We start from the raw sequence: 15,486 nt of genomic DNA on the forward strand, positions 1-15,486 counted from the left end.
TATGCATGTGCGTATGAATGTCATATCATGCATAAGTAGATGCGTACATAACGTCATCAAGCCTCTGAGGGCATCCTATCATATATCTCGGCCTCAATGGGCGAAATCATCAATGTATACCAACTAATCAGGTGGTGGTATGTATATAACGTCGTAACCTTTCTTCATACCCCATATACATATATATACGCGTAAATAACGCTATATGGTCATGGGTCAATGTACATGTATAAATGAATGCAATGCATAATGAAGTAAGTCAATAAGATCTCTCGGGATGTCATACGATCAATATGCCTTCGGGTAATATCACGAAATAACTTTATCAGTTTACATATTTTCTAAAACCCATGAACAGACGATATAATAATAAGACACATGGGGAATCAATAACATTAGCACCCCTAATATTTCTGTGAATAGAGTCATTTATGAAAGTTGTGCATTTGCTCGTTTCGTTTGTATCGTATGGATCATGCCAAAATGAAAGAAGGGATAGCCTTAATATACTTGAGCAGATTCTCTTGACAATCCCTCTAACACACGTCAATCGCGATAAAATACGTAACAGCGAGATCGAAGTAGGAAAAAATCCGTATGATATTTTTGAGAAAAGTTATACCGCGCTCCCTTAGAATTTGCAACTCACGCTGCTATAGCATTGTAGGGGTTCATAAGAATTCCTTTTTGAGAATTTTCATCCGTTACTAGCAAGCATATACCTTTCCATTCAATGATATAGGGAGGTGTCTTTATCATAGTGGGTGTAGGCCCCACTTTATATGATGACTTAGCCAAAGAATTCCCTAAATATGCCACCTAGCCCCATAACTCACCTAGTCAATACTAGGCTTGATTTAGAACCCCTGCTTGCTGCCACGTTGGGAGGTATTAAGCTTATCCACAATTTCCTAATTAGTATGTTAATCTCCCACTAAATCAATAATTAACCAATTACCCACATAATTAAGAATTATCTCAAATTACTTAAAATATTAATCACTTTTAACACACTTTATATACCTTACTATCATGATCATGTGGTACCTTGTATGACACTAGTTCATAAATACAGGGTATTATAACTTGGACCGTATTTTATCCCAAACTGACAACCTTCAACGAAACTCATTTTCTTTGATTTGTTTACCCTCTAATCTTCACGGCACTCACTTATCACTTGTTATAAATAACATAAATACTTATAACCTCAAAAATAATCTCATTCACGAGCTTACGTCGATTAACTTACGACGAAACTTTAACATACAAAAACGCAGAATGTAATATACAATGACCAAAATGGAAATACATGTCCATCATAAATACATATTCAATCAGTCATCTGAGTACTTTAAGGGGTCGTTTGATATAATGGAAAAGCAAAATTAATCTTGAAATAAAAATTTAATACCGCCTTATCCCTTGTTTGGTTACTAATCCTAAGATAAGTTATCCGAAGATCAAAAATAGTACCAGGATAACTTATACCTGCCAGAGGGTGGAATAAAAATCCTAAGGTATGTTATCCTAGGATAAAGCAGTAAAATTGACAATCCAAAGATTAATACAACATATCAACTGGTCAATAAGAAATAATATCAGGATAACTAATCACAGCATACCTAATCTCGGCATAACTTGTCTTCAAACCAAACAACCTCCTAAAGGCCATAAAAGTACATGAAGTTTGAGGCACTTGAAATGCCAAATAAAGGGAGGAAGGTGCCTACAAATGAAGCTGAAGATCTCGACCTAAGCTGCTATTACCAGGGATGTATGAGAGAACATTTGAAAAAGAAATATGACAAGAGGCACATCATTTCATCCCAAACTGATTTTTATGGAACTATAAAGCTTTCTAGTGAAGGTGAACTACCAACATAACTGTGCTCAAGCAGCAGCAGCACCTGGTCCATTGCTCTTAGCTCTGCCTTTGCGGTCCCATATTGGAGTAGTCTCAATGAGCTTATGAGGAACTAGACGCCTTTCGCGCTTGGTCAGCTTCTTGAAGTTGTGTACTCTCAACTTAGCGATCTCGGCCTCCTCCTCAGGAGTTATCTCCCTAACTACAACGGTCAGTCTACATTCAGGCCTCACTTTTATTCCACACTTTCCTTTAGCATGGTAGGACACCCTTTTTTTGAAAAGTCCTTTCCCAACAAAAGCCTCAGCTGTACCAAATATGAAAAGAATGAATCAGTTCAAGATTAGAAGTAAGAGGAGAGCATAGATCGTCAGTTTGCCTTTTTTACCAACAAGGAGACGATCTGGATCAAATCCATAATTGTGGGTTGCATTTGCCCGAGCTGAATGTATAACCTACAAAATATGAAAGGTTCCTATTACATCACACCTGAACTGTAAATAATCTTTTGACTTCAGGAGCCATGTTTGCAATAGTCCTACAACTTTAAGGTTGGTCTAATGTATTGTTTGGGAGCCGCACTACAATGGAGGTTACTATTCAACACAGAATTCTTTATCGCAGTATATGTCTGGCAGCCACATTAGAGAATGCTCTTAATAAAGAAGGAAACAGAAAGGCCGAGACTAAAATTTGAATTAGAGCCTGCTTATAAACTATAGTTACATGATTCATAAAAGAAACAATTTCCTTTCCTTTGATCTTTTTCTGTGCAACTATAAGATAATTGTCAGAAGCCTCACCTGATAGACAGTTTTTGAAGCTCGTTTTACAGTCACTTGCAACTGCAATAATGCATCTTCAACACGCATCCCACGAACTAATGCTGCAACCAAATTGATCTTCTTTGGGCTCTGAAAGGGACATGTGTAGTAGAAATCAAAGGAGGGCATGGTAAGATTCCTCACTCTTTATTCGGGTAGGAAAGAGATTTTTGACAGAACGGAGTAAAGAAAGAGAAACAAAACTCGTCAAGAAAAAAAGAAACAAGGAGATTAAGCAATACTTTAAAAACGGGGATCGATGAAACAATCAGGTCCCAACAATACCTGTTCTTTGTTGGAGCAAAGTATTCTTTCACTAAGTTATAAATTGCATCATAACAATACCTAAGACAGGTCCCAATTGTCACATGCATTCCAATGGGACAAATGTCTGCTTACACAAACAGCATGAAACAAAAGAAGATATGTAGTCATATAAAGTCCCTATTTTTCAATATTATCTCATATTTGCATTTTTAATCACACTGTCCTCCCCAATACCAAAAATATTGAATCAAGAACCAATCAGAACAAGTGCTAAGACATTCCAAAATTCTAACATTCTCCTTTGTGCTCATATACTGCAGGATATAAAGTAGTACTCACTGTCATGTTGCTAAATCAGCAGGCTTTGCCTCCTAATTTACATAAAAGAGCAATATTCTAAAACTTTATCAGTCTAAGACATAGGGGCCGGCAGAAACTTTCATGTCTTTGTAAATACTCATTTAATATGTAATCAAGTAACTGGGAGATTACTTTCCAAAAAGAAAAGGAAGTTTACCAGGAGATTAGATAATAAGAACGACAAGACTCTCTGTAACCACATTTACTCGCCAAATCGTAACTCATCATGCAAATTCTGCTAATGTGTCAGGTAAATCAGATATTCACCATATCTAAAAGGCTGTGGCATTTCATACCTGTTTTATCCCCTTCAAAACTGCTTGAACTGTTGAAGGTTTAGAAGTTGCTTTCTCAGCTTCTTTATTTCCAGTATTTGATGTTAGGAGCGGTGTTAATGGGGAAGAAATTGGTGTGGTTGAGTCTGCAAGTAAGGTCCTTGAACTAGAGAGCCGCTGTCAGGAAGAAGAAAAAAAAGAGGAAAAGAAGAAGAAAAAAAAAAGCAACATTTAGAACTATGAAACAGTTTAACTAATTTGAATTTTATTAATAGGAAAAATGTTCTATAAATACAGCATGCAGAGAAGCAGTGAATATATTGTAATTCAAGATAACGAAGAGTCACAAACTTTAGCCATCTAAACTTGCATATTTGAAGTGGAAAGATAGCTGTCAAACTGGCTACACATTCTTGGAAATGGCTTTTGTAAAAATGAGAAAACCTAAAAAATGATGAAATGGTGATTTTAATTCCTAATAGAATTATATAAGTATCGTCATATGTATATTACGGGAATTTTATGTACAGATGGGTTTATCAATATACCAATTGGGAAATAGTTGATTGCATGACCATAAAGGATTACAAAACGAGTTTATACAGAACTAAAACATGATATATATAAATAGAAAAAACCTGTGAAGGTGCTATATTTTAAATAGACAGGCTCACTCAGTTACTACTTAGGCAAGCACCTGTAACACTAAAAATAGAAAGTTTTGTAAAATAGATAGTATGCAATATGATATGTTGTTTCGACTATGAGAAATCAAAACAACAAAAGTTTATTAAAGAAAAACAAAAAATGGTGGGATAAAGATTCACGACCACAATGCCACCTCAATTCACTATACAAGGCCACATACGTATATGAACTAAATGATATTGTAACATTACCAAATGTTGTAGATACTGGTATAACGGCCTTGAGATGCCAGATGAAACCATATTCCGCAAGCTTGGTAAGTAAGGTGCCTCACCTAGAAATTACATGTTGCTCAACCATCAAAAGTTGATATATGACTTGAGAAATAAAAAAAGGAAAAGCAACTGAAGGAAGACAGTGAACACAACCCTGAACCCTAACTTGACGTGCTTCTATTGACAGATCACATTAACTATTCACAGTCATCGTGAGATATCAGCAAAATGAATTCATCAAACTTAAACAGAAAAATAACCATTACCAAGTACTAGAGATGACTTTGAGTGATAATATGAATTGAAAGGAACAGTTCGACTTTGTTGACATCTCCTCCCAGCTTGATGAAGCATGCACTGAAGATGTCGTTGCCAGCCCACCATTTTTTCAGCTTACAAAAGGTCTCTCAATCAACAAGTCCAGCTACACTATATCAGTTCATCTATGAAGAGAAAAGCACAATAAATTTCACACTAGTATGATGAGATAATGAACCACACTATGCACATAGCAGGACAATGTTCAGTCAAAAAACATCAGATCATTCAAATTAAATGCACAATCTGGAATCAATTCCCTTGTTAATAGGAGCTACTATTTCTTTGTCCTTCTTTGGTCTCCCATAGAAAGATATGAACCAACTGAAGTAACAAAAAAATAGCACTTCATCAATGAGTTTTGAGTAATCACATATGTTTGTTTGAAAGGACTTTTCACCAAGCACATGTTCTGCAATTTAAACATGTTTACTAAAAGTTAGAGTTAGCTTACACTTAAGAATAATTTAAATTCAGAGTCGATCGTAACAACTGGTGAAAGATTTCTATATAGGCAAAAGTTATAATCTCACTTTCTTTTTATAAGCACTTCACTAAATAATCTAACTTAGGATGAAGGGGAAACAAGAGAAACATTTCAGATTGCAGCACTACAGAACTACTTTTACGCGCAACCCTCATTTATCTGGAATTGGGACCAGCTATACAACAACAACTACAACAACAAAAAAAACAAAAAACCCAGTATAATATCATAAATGGGGTTTGGGGAGGATAATGCGTAGGCAAGCCTTACCCCTACCTTACAAAGAAAGAGAGGTTGTTTCCGATAGACCCTCGGCTCAATGGGGACCAACTATGCTTAGTGGAATTCAGTCCTCAAACGTAAATAAGAAATATTTTATTCAGCTGCCATTTTATGGGAAAGTAAATTAAATTCCTTCTTAGCCCCTCCTAACATTTCTTCTCTTCCAAAGCCATATAAACCTAACACCCTCAAAAATTGTAAGAGCAACGCTTTTTGAATGCAACTAATTTCTGTATATGCAAATGTGAACAACAATATATTTCTCAAGTGCAAAATTGGCACAAATAAAATCACATGACTAACTAATAGTAGTACACACACGTTTTCAAGCTCAAATTGTGACTTTAACATTGAATCAACCCCATAAGATCTAACAGGCATTTTATCAAACGGGTTGTATACAACAGAAACTAAACTATAAATCCACCTCAGTTACCACTCAAATCAAAATGAAGGGGGGGAAGGAAAATAGTAATGCATATTAACCGGTAAAAGTTCACAGAGAAAGACAAAAATCGGAGTTGACAGTTTTTTGAAACTTACATAAATTCGCCACAGAAAAAAGATGATGGAAGCTGACAAGAACCCAAGCAAGTTCTGGCCGAATAGATCCAAATTGGGCCATTGACGTCAATTTATTCGTTTTAGGCCTCTTAAGTTTGAAATCCATAAAATCTCATATTATATAGTCCTTCAACCTAATTGGCACATTAGGAGCATTTGTATTTATACCTAGTTTTAGACTCCCCATTAAAGTTATACTCACTTTCCACAAAAATTTACAAGTTTACTCACTTTAGGATCAAGAAAGAAAAAAAAAATAAGTTCAATGCACTTAAAGTAAATTAAGTCTAAAGTGTAAAAATTATACTTAAAAATAAACTTAAGACCAAATAAATCTGAAGCGCAATATATATTTTCATGCACATAAGAGTCCAAACTTTCTCTCATCGGGTTGCATTCACGAACAAACAAATTAACATCAATTGACCCAAAGACAAGAAACGAGTAAAGGCATGAAGCAGGTAAAATATCTTTTTTTTTACTTGATATATTCTATATGATCATTACAAAAGAAAAAAAGTCGTAATTGATAATTAAATAATTTATAAGAAAACAACACACAATAAGAGCCCGTTTGGATTAGCTGATTATAAATTGCTGATAAGCTTGAAGTGCTGAAAAAGTATTTTTAAGTGTTGAAACTGATTTTTTTAATTAAGCATTTATGTGTTTGGATAGACGTGCTAAAACTGATAATAAGCAGTTGATGTGTTTGGCAGAAAAGTGCTGATAAGTTGTTCTTTTATTAAAATGATTAAAATACCCTTAATTTTTTTATAAAAGATTATAAATTAAAAAGTTTCTTTATAAAGAAAAGGATAACAACGAATATGGAACAAAGAGAAAGTCAGGAAATTTATTTTGAGAAAAGTATTTTGTGAATTAAAAAATATTATTAAGGATAAACTAGTAAAAACCTTGGTCAAACTAAAAGTGCTTATAAGCTGAAAAATCATAAGTTGGGGATGACCAACTTATGACTTATGTCTGATTTTAGCTTATAAGCATTTGACTTATAAGCACTTTGAATGTTTGCCAAACGTGTAGATAAGTCAAAACGTGCTTATAAGCCAGTTTGACCATCTTATAAGCTTAGCTAAACACCCTCTAATTAAAGCTTGGTAAGACTTGTACGAATTGGGTTATGATCCAAATTTTAGCCCATCTTAACCTAGCTCATCTCAGTCCAAGTAACTTTTGAACAGTCATTAACCCGAATTGCTTGAATTGCCTTTACCCATCAATGTTGAGTTTCATGATTCCATCAGGTTAACTTTTGAACAGTCATTAACCCGAATTGCTTGAATTGCCTTTACCCATCAATGTTGAGTTTCATGATTCCATCAGGTGATTTCATAGCTTGTTTGGCCAAACTGGAGAAATCAGTTTATTTTGAGAAGTATTTTTTTCAAAAGTGCTTTCGAAAAAAGTACTTTTGGAGAGAAGCAGTTTATGTTTGGCTAATCACTCTAAAATGCACTTTTGAGCAATAATTTGTGTTTGGCCAAGCTTTTCAGAAAGTGCTTTTAAATATCAAATTATGAATAAAGACATGAATAGATTTACTTAATAGTTAATATTATAAGTAAATAAATAATCTTAAAAATTTATTATTACATGCAATAATTAAATCTTTTCATTTTATTTAAGTAAAATATGAAAATAAAATTTAAAAATACTTAATTCTTTTAATATAAGTTAAATATATTAAAAATCATTCAACAAATATAAAAGTATTCACCCCTAAAGTCACTATATATTAGAAAGCTATCCTAAAAATAATAAAAAATATTTATACATTAATATCCTAAGTATTAGGTTTAACGGGTATTTTGGTATATACTATATTTTGTTAAGGGTATTTTTGATAAGAAGAAAAGTCAAAACTGCTTCTGCTTCTGCTTTTGGGAAGAAACTACTTTTTTCTGCTTCTTCCCAAAAAAGCTTGGCCAAACACCTCAAGTTAGAAGAAAAAAAATGTTTTTGAGAAAAAAACACTTTTGGGCTCTTGAGAAGCTGGCCAGACAGGCTATTCAGACATTTGTCTGGGACATTATTCAGAGTAGGCTTGATATTTTCAAGAAAAGAGCATAACTGGCTCCAATTTGGTAATAGGAGGGAGAGATTCTTTTTTGTCTTTTAGTTTTTTATTCGGTGTCCAATCTCAGCTTTTAGGTCCGCTAATTTGAATTTGTACCAAAAAGTCTTATTTTAGAAGTAAAACGCTCCTTACCAACAACGATTTCATACCTAGGCTCAAACTCGAAACCTATAATTAATTATGAAAGAGTACTTATCAATGTCAAGATCGAACTTAATCTAGTTTTTAGTTTCGGACCGCCACCCCAAAAATAATAATGCAATTTGGAGCCTACTATGCAACTCCGACCTCCATCCTACGTCTAATTTTTCAATTATTGAAGTCTTAAAAAGCGTACTTTAATGCAACCATAACGTTGTCACTTAAGGAGTTTTGTAGTAATATTTCTATTAGTTATATATGACTTATTAATACAATATATACATCGATTGCATTTACATTTCTTTCCACTCAAATGCTACTGCCCTTTGAAAGATTTTACTTAATGTAACAATCACCATAGATACCACCCTGATTTGTAGGATAGATATATCTCCACCATTATTCAAAGGTTTCGAATTCGAGCTTTTTCCTCTTTTAAAGAGCTTCACACTAGGGTATCAAATGCGTTAAAATGGGTTGCGTCAATGACCCGCCCAAATTATAATTAATAATTTGCACCTTGTGAAGTTCACACGGTGCAAATTTCAATACAGGGAAACAAAAAAAAATTCATAATAGATGCTAAAATAAATTCAAGACTGATCTTCTCAAAGTTATTTTACATTGTAGTGCATTAAACAAACAAAAGATGTTACAAGTAGAACAAAGTTTCATTATATCTCCAATGATTTAGCACGTCGATAACCACTCATGGATGGAAATAATATAGAGTAAAGACGGATCCAAAATTTAAATTCGATGGGTTCAACATTTAAGTTCTTATTGCTGAACCCATTACACTTTTGAATCTAATGGTTCAAAAATCGAACTCTTTTGAAATCTTAGGTGATTTTTCACAAAAGATCTATATTCTCTGTCGAAAATGTTGGATTCAGTAGAACCTGTTGATCGTATGCTCCATCCGCCACCGATGCAGAGGGCTGTGAACATTTTCGGCTCTCGTTTCAAAAGATTTGAGCTCCATTCTCTAGATTTATGGCCTCATTTATGTTCTTAGCCAATTCTGCAGCTGTTCCAATGTAAGTATGAGGTGTTAAGTTCAAGAGAGCTGTCTTTGCATCAGCTGGTATGTCCAATTTTTGTATGAATTCTCTACAAATTTCTTTGGTCACTGTTCTTCCTCGGGTTAACGCCTTCAGTTTCTCATAAGGCTCCGGCACTCCATACCTTCGCATCACCTAAATACCAAACAAAAATAGAAAAAATAAACTTTTTAAATTCGTCAAGTTTTATTATGCCAGGAACATGGGAGGGACTCAAGAATAGTGGGGTCGGGGCTCAAGAAGATTTCTTGAAAGACTATTAGTTTTGATGCTTGTTTCTCTGAAAGACTCGACCAATTGAAACATATTCTAGCAAACACTATCGGGCATTGCTTCTACAATATGTTTCATCGATCATACGGGAAAACTCAAGTTTGGAATCTAAACCTATTGCATACACAAGGCAACAAAAGCCGCATACCGTTTGTATTGGTTCGGCAAGAACCTCCCAACATTTATCTAAATCTTCAGTCAGAGCAGCTTCATTCACCTGGTTGGAAAAGCGAAAAGTCAAAACAAACTAATAAATCAATACTTCAGCATGACAATGTGAACATGTACATTACAGTACAGTAACTTCGCCAATATCTGCATCCACATTTTATTTAATGTCATGTGAGAAAATGGGAAAAGTACATTTTATAGCACTTGGCAGTCTAAGCATCACGATATATAATGGAGAAAGGATAATAAAGGAACTTATACGACATGCAGTTTCAACTTGTACTGCTTACCTGAAGCTTCTGAATCCCCTGTAATGCACTTCTGTAAGCAAGAAGAGAGTGTCCTAGTCCTACTCCCATGTTTCTCAGAACAGTTGAATCTGTCAAATCCCGCTGCAAAGTGACAAAATTTGGATCACAGAAAAATTACGAACAAGATAGATGGAACTGAAACAATCAGAATAGCAACAGAACCTACAAACTATCATGCTCTAAATGTCTTGCCTTTGCTACTATCAAGAACAACAACAACAACAACACAGTGAAGTCCCACAAGTGGGGCCTGGGGAGGGTAGTGTGTATGCAGATCTCACCCCTACCCTGGAAAGTTAGAGAGACTGTTTCCTATAGACCCTTAGCTCGAGAAAGGTGAAAAGAGACAGTAGAAACAAGAAATATCAACAAAGAGGGCCAAAAAGATAATAACGACAAAGGAAACAGTAGCAACAAGCTGTAACAACTTTCAAGATAAAGATAGAGATAAATATGACCGGATTAGACATACCTGCCAACGTGAAATAGGTAGTTTAGTGCTCAAATGGGATAGATTTCCATTAGCTACTCCAAGATTGCCTTCACTATTTTCAAAGTCAATTGGATTTACTTTGTGAGGCATCGTCGAGGACCCTATTTCACCAGCTTTAGTTGTCTACGTAACATAAAAAGAATTATGAACTCCATTATCCGACAAAAGAATAATAATAGACGATATCCAAAATGTAGGATACTCACCTGCTTAAAGTAACCCAGAGAAATGTATCCCCAAACATCTCTATCAAAATCAACCAAAATGTTGTTAAACTGGACAATTGAGTGAAAAAGTTTGGCCATATAGTCATGAGTTTCAATCTGCATTACAATGAAATTGAGTCGGAAGTTGAAAACAGTCTCTAATTTATGCACTCATTCAGAAAGGTATATAAACTTTAAATACACATATTTCCTCCTTTCTGTTATGTACGACACACAAACTTTCGTTTCTGGTCCATTCCAAAAAGATCAACACATTTCTATATTTGGAAACTCTTTGATATTAATATCGCATTTTGCCTTAATCACATGCTTTATAGGAAATGTTGCACGTTGAAGACCACAAGATTCTATGGGTTATTTTAGTATGATATACATATTTGGCTTATGTCTTAAAAGTCTTTCTTTCTTGGACTATGTGCCTAGTCAAATACCGTCGTATAAACTAAAACAAATGGAGTACCTCACAAACAACTATAATCCTCCCTCTAACTAATGAACAAAGCTCAACTATGAAATGAATTATGCCGCACCAATACAAACAATTAAAAGAAAAGGCACAGTAAGCCTAATATGGTGCTGAAGAATCAAAAGTATTCAATCTGTAAAACAAACCTGAGGAACATATGGATTGAATTTTAATCCAAGTGACATCACAAACTCCTCAGCAATTTGTGGCCAGTTTACTTCAGGGTATGCAGCCACATGTGCATTGTAATTTCCTACAGCACCAGCAAATTTCCCGAGCATCTCAATTTGAGAAATCTCCTTTCTTTCCCTGCTTAATCGATAAGCAAAAATTGCCATTTCCTTTCCAAGGGTTGTTGGTGAAGCTGGCTACAAGTTGCAAAAAGAATGAGCAATGCTTTGAAAAAAGAAGTGTTCAAAAATTATTAAGAAGCAAACTGCATTATGCAGTCACTAAGCATATAGATGAATGACCAAGGCCGGAGCTAGAAGCCCCGCTACGGGTCCGGCCGAACCCAGTAGCTTTTGTTCAAACAGTGTATTTGTGTTAAGAAGTTTCATCAAATATGTACAAATATTAAATTTAGAACCCAATTATTAGCACTTGAAGTCATCGTTCTAAAATCCAGAACCCATAAAGTTGAAATCATGGCTACGCCTCTGTAGATGACCACCATTTTCTCAGAGGTTAAGCTTCTCGTATCAAAACCTATTCAAAGTACACCTAACTAGAGGATGTACGGGGAAAAAAAATTATACCTGCCCGTGGGTGCGAGAAAGCATGGGAACAGAAGAATATTTTGTGGCCATGTCACATATCGCTCTAATCAATTCATCCATGACCGGCAAAATGACCGTGTTCAAAGCTCCTTTTAGCATCAATGCATGGGCAAGATTGTTGATGTCCTCAGATGTACAAGCAAAGTGAAAAAACTCGAGCACCTACCACAGAAAGAGGGACAACAATAGGAACAAGATAAATTCAGAGTTAGTTACATCACATAAAGATTTTGGGTTGATAGTTTTCACATAAATCTCTTTAACTCTAATTTCCTACTTAGATTGAAAGAAGATGAACGTGTAAAATACGCCAGAGATTTATCCATACCTTAACTATCTCTGGATGTGATTGACATCTTTGTTTCAAGAAGTATTCCACTGCTTTCACATCATGGTTCGTGACTCTCTCAATCTTCTTAACTTCCAAGGCGTCGTTCATACTAAATTCATCAATCAAGTCTTGCAAAAATGTCTGAGCTCCTTCGGAGAAGTTTGGAACTTCAGAGATTTCATGTATTTGAGACATTTTTAACAACCATTTAATCTGACAAAACAGAGACGTCAAACTATCATTATTGCTTACCTGGGGGAGGGGGTGTTAACAGCAATACAATGAGCTGAGATGCCCATGGAATCTAAAAAGTCAGAAGTTTGATTTAGGTTGGCATAACTGAAGATACTTCGAAGTACCAGAGAGTAATTCAACGAGAGTGTTAGATGCAGCGGATCAGTAGAACTTTGTATCAGTTTGAAAAATTCCAAATGCAAATGATCTTGAAATTAAACTTTAGTGAGAGATAGTCAAAGAGGAAAAAGTAACAACCTCAACCAAAATGCGGAAACGAATTAAGCCAAACTCGCTCATAAAAGGAGCCAATTCTTTGACTTTACCCCAATAACGTCCATCCAATGGGCATAGAGCTGATAAACTTGAGAGTTCTAGATCTTGAGAATGATCAGAAGACATCTCTGTGACCTACGAAGTTAAAAAGATACTATGTCAGTAAATCATGTAAGCCATAACTTCTCCAAGAAAAGAAAAGAGCCACTGGTCCACGAGACAATAATAAAAAGATGAGCTGAGTGCCGATGAACTCCACACTAGATACGCATTTGTTAAAAAGCATCCATAGGGCAGGCATGCATATTTATAGAGCAAGCTTATGCCGCAGGTAACATAATGAGCATTCTAATCTTTTCGACAAGAATAGACGGCAAATTGGACACTTTGTTCCGTAAATTGCAGAAATTTTGAGAGGCCTAGGTCCCGTTAGAAGCACATGTAGATATATACAACAAATTTTCAAACCATGAATTGTTACATCTAGCAAGCAAACAATGGAGGAAAGAGGGAGGATAATCCTCAATCCAACCAAGAGGGAAAAGAAGGCCAAGTAATTATCTATTGACAACTAGATTTTTTCACCATTATAATCTTTTTCCCCCTCCACAGCCTGAACAGAGTCTTGATTTTTATGGACCTTCTACCAAGCATATGAAATTATTGTTTGAGTCTAAAACTTAAACAATCTCAGCAGCATTTCATTTTTTCTTATCTTTGAAAAAAGGGGTATTCTCAAACAGATTTTTAACACAAGATATTGGTCTCCTTTTTATCAAGATTAACAAGTTATTGTTAAATCTTCATCTACTATGCCGTATAGATGAATAAAATACATAACTAATAGAGAGATGAAGTAATACCACGATGAAACTTGTATTACAATATTTCAGTGTATTATAGTTTCTTCTTATGTTGAAAGAGGGAAAACCGAACTCTTCATCATCAAGACTGCACCTTTATTGTAATGTGCATATACCAAAATCGGCCATCTCTAAGTTCTGTTTCATGGAAAATTTATTTGACCTAACATACCAGTGTTGGAAGAGTATTTGATTGGTGTTAGCGCAAATCATTAAATACATTAAAAATGTTAGAACTTAAAAGTAACCATTCCAATACCAGCATCTTCTGACATCAAAGCTAATAAAACTAATAACATGGTCTTAGCTATTTCATCCAGATTTTTTATCACGCATTAAAGTCCCCTCTAAAGAATGAAATTTTATTCCATATAATTATAAACCCCAGCATCAAAAACTAATAAAACATAAATAAGAATTGCTTAAACATAGTATGTAAAATTGAAGCTTCATATCATATATACAAAAGAATGATATGGGCATGGTTATTTCATCCAGATTCTTTGTAACACATTAAGGGGTCGTTTGGTTGGAAAGATGTTATCCCGGGATTAGTTATTCCACCTTTCCATGGGGATAAAAAAACACAATCCCGGATTAATTATACCACAATTTTCTCCCAACCAAACATGAGATAAACTCATCTTAAATTTAGTCCCGGGATTAATTATTCCTTGTCTCTCGTACCAAAGGAACCCTAAAAAACTCTCCAAAGAAGTGAAACTTTACTCCATGTAACATTAAGTCCAGCAAAAAAAATTAACAAAACAAAAATAATGGAAATTTCAGTCATATAAAAAAAAACAATAGACAAAAAAGTAACCTTTTCTTGAACTTTCATCCAGATTCTTAAAACGCATTTAAAAACTCTCCAAAAAAATGAAACTTTACTCCATGTAACATAAACTCCACCCAAAAAAAAAAAAAAATTAACAAAACAAAAATAATGGAAATTTCAGCTCATATAAAAAAAAACCAATAGAAAAAAAAAGTAACATTTTCTTGAATTTTCATCCATATTCTTTAAAACACATTAAAAACTCTCCAAAAAAATGAAACTTTTGCTCCATGTAACATAAACAACAAACAAAATAAGAGAATTGCTATACAAAGTACTATGTAAAAAAAAAAAACCAAAAAAGCAAAAGAGCTAACCTTTTCTTGAGTTTTCAAGGAACTGACGATGGACCCTTTAGCTAATGCTCTGCAAGAATTGTTTTTTAAAGTTGGAAAAGAAAAATTGAAGGGATTAAGCGAAGAACTTGGAAGATAATTCGATTTTTGGGTAATGGGGACTAATAAAAACATTGTTTGATTGACATTAGAAGCATTAAAACAAGTTCCAAGTTCCATTGTTAAAGCTTTAACTCAGGAGCTGGAGTTGTAGGGAAGAAGAGTGATGTCAGAGGTAGGGTTTTAGAGCTCGGTAAAGTCCTAAAATTTGTATTTTTATTCTTATTTTTTATTTACTTTTTTGAGATGGGAAAGGCAAACAAGTGCAAGGAAACAACTATTATATCGAAAGGATGAGATTGAACTTACACAAAACTTTAAGGGACAATTGAGGTCCTCTTCTTTCAAATTCTTTT

At 34.5% G+C, this 15,486-nt stretch overlaps 2 protein-coding genes across 3 annotated transcripts; both read right to left on the bottom strand.

Annotated features, from left to right (window-relative positions):
* Nucleotides 1–1,502: 1,502 nt before the first annotated feature.
* On the bottom strand, nt 1,503–6,305 carry LOC107810798 (uncharacterized). Of its 2 annotated transcripts, none has more exons than XM_075236533.1 (7): nt 5,598–5,871; nt 4,783–4,959; nt 4,493–4,575; nt 3,615–3,770; nt 2,671–2,781; nt 2,256–2,322; nt 1,503–2,174 (listed from the first exon to the last, which is right to left on the bottom strand). In XM_075236533.1, the coding sequence occupies exons 2-7, from the start codon at nt 4,898–4,900 to the stop codon at nt 1,894–1,896; spliced, it is 816 nt and encodes a 271-aa protein (XP_075092634.1). In that variant the 5' UTR covers nt 4,901–4,959; nt 5,598–5,871; the 3' UTR covers nt 1,503–1,893. The 2 variants fall into 2 exon arrangements, with proteins under 2 accessions (XP_075092634.1, XP_016491114.1); XM_016635628.2 differs by lacking the exon at nt 5,598–5,871 and adding an exon at nt 6,147–6,305 and having other exon boundaries at nt 1,550–2,174.
* Nucleotides 6,306–8,978: 2,673 nt separating this feature from the next.
* On the bottom strand, nt 8,979–15,417 carry LOC107810797 (uncharacterized). Its single transcript, XM_016635626.2, has 10 exons — nt 15,053–15,417; nt 13,017–13,169; nt 12,522–12,737; nt 12,173–12,355; nt 11,561–11,782; nt 10,928–11,044; nt 10,701–10,844; nt 10,208–10,309; nt 9,895–9,963; nt 8,979–9,608 (listed from the first exon to the last, which is right to left on the bottom strand). Exons 1-10 carry the CDS (start codon nt 15,248–15,250, stop codon nt 9,375–9,377), a joined length of 1,638 nt encoding a protein of 545 aa, XP_016491112.2. The 5' UTR covers nt 15,251–15,417; the 3' UTR covers nt 8,979–9,374.
* Between the last annotated feature and the right edge of the window lie 69 nt (nt 15,418–15,486).

This window comes from Nicotiana tabacum, chromosome 18, assembly GCF_000715075.1.
Source record: "Nicotiana tabacum cultivar K326 chromosome 18, ASM71507v2, whole genome shotgun sequence".
Classification (NCBI taxonomy): domain Eukaryota; kingdom Viridiplantae; phylum Streptophyta; class Magnoliopsida; order Solanales; family Solanaceae; genus Nicotiana; species Nicotiana tabacum.

What these genes read in the sequence shown, in the direction of transcription:
- LOC107810798 (XM_075236533.1), bottom strand. Translation starts at nt 4,900, where the DNA reads ATGGTGGGCTGGCAACGACATCTTCAGTGCATGCTTCATCAAGCTGGG. An exon ending in AAAGTCATCTCTAGTACTTG is followed by an intron (nt 4,576 to 4,782) that starts GTAATGGTTATT and finishes TGTAATTTCTAG; the next exon opens with GTGAGGCACCTTACTTACCA. An exon ending in ACCAGTATCTACAACATTTG is followed by an intron (nt 3,771 to 4,492) that starts GTAATGTTACAA and finishes TCTTCCTGACAG; the next exon opens with CGGCTCTCTAGTTCAAGGAC.
- LOC107810797 (XM_016635626.2), bottom strand. Translation starts at nt 15,250, where the DNA reads ATGGAACTTGGAACTTGTTTTAATGCTTCTAATGTCAATCAAACAATG. An exon ending in CCTTGAAAACTCAAGAAAAG is followed by an intron (nt 13,170 to 15,052) that starts GTTAGCTCTTTT and finishes TTAACTTCGTAG; the next exon opens with GTCACAGAGATGTCTTCTGA. An exon ending in CTCTGGGTTACTTTAAGCAG is followed by an intron (nt 10,845 to 10,927) that starts GTGAGTATCCTA and finishes TATGTTACGTAG; the next exon opens with ACAACTAAAGCTGGTGAAAT.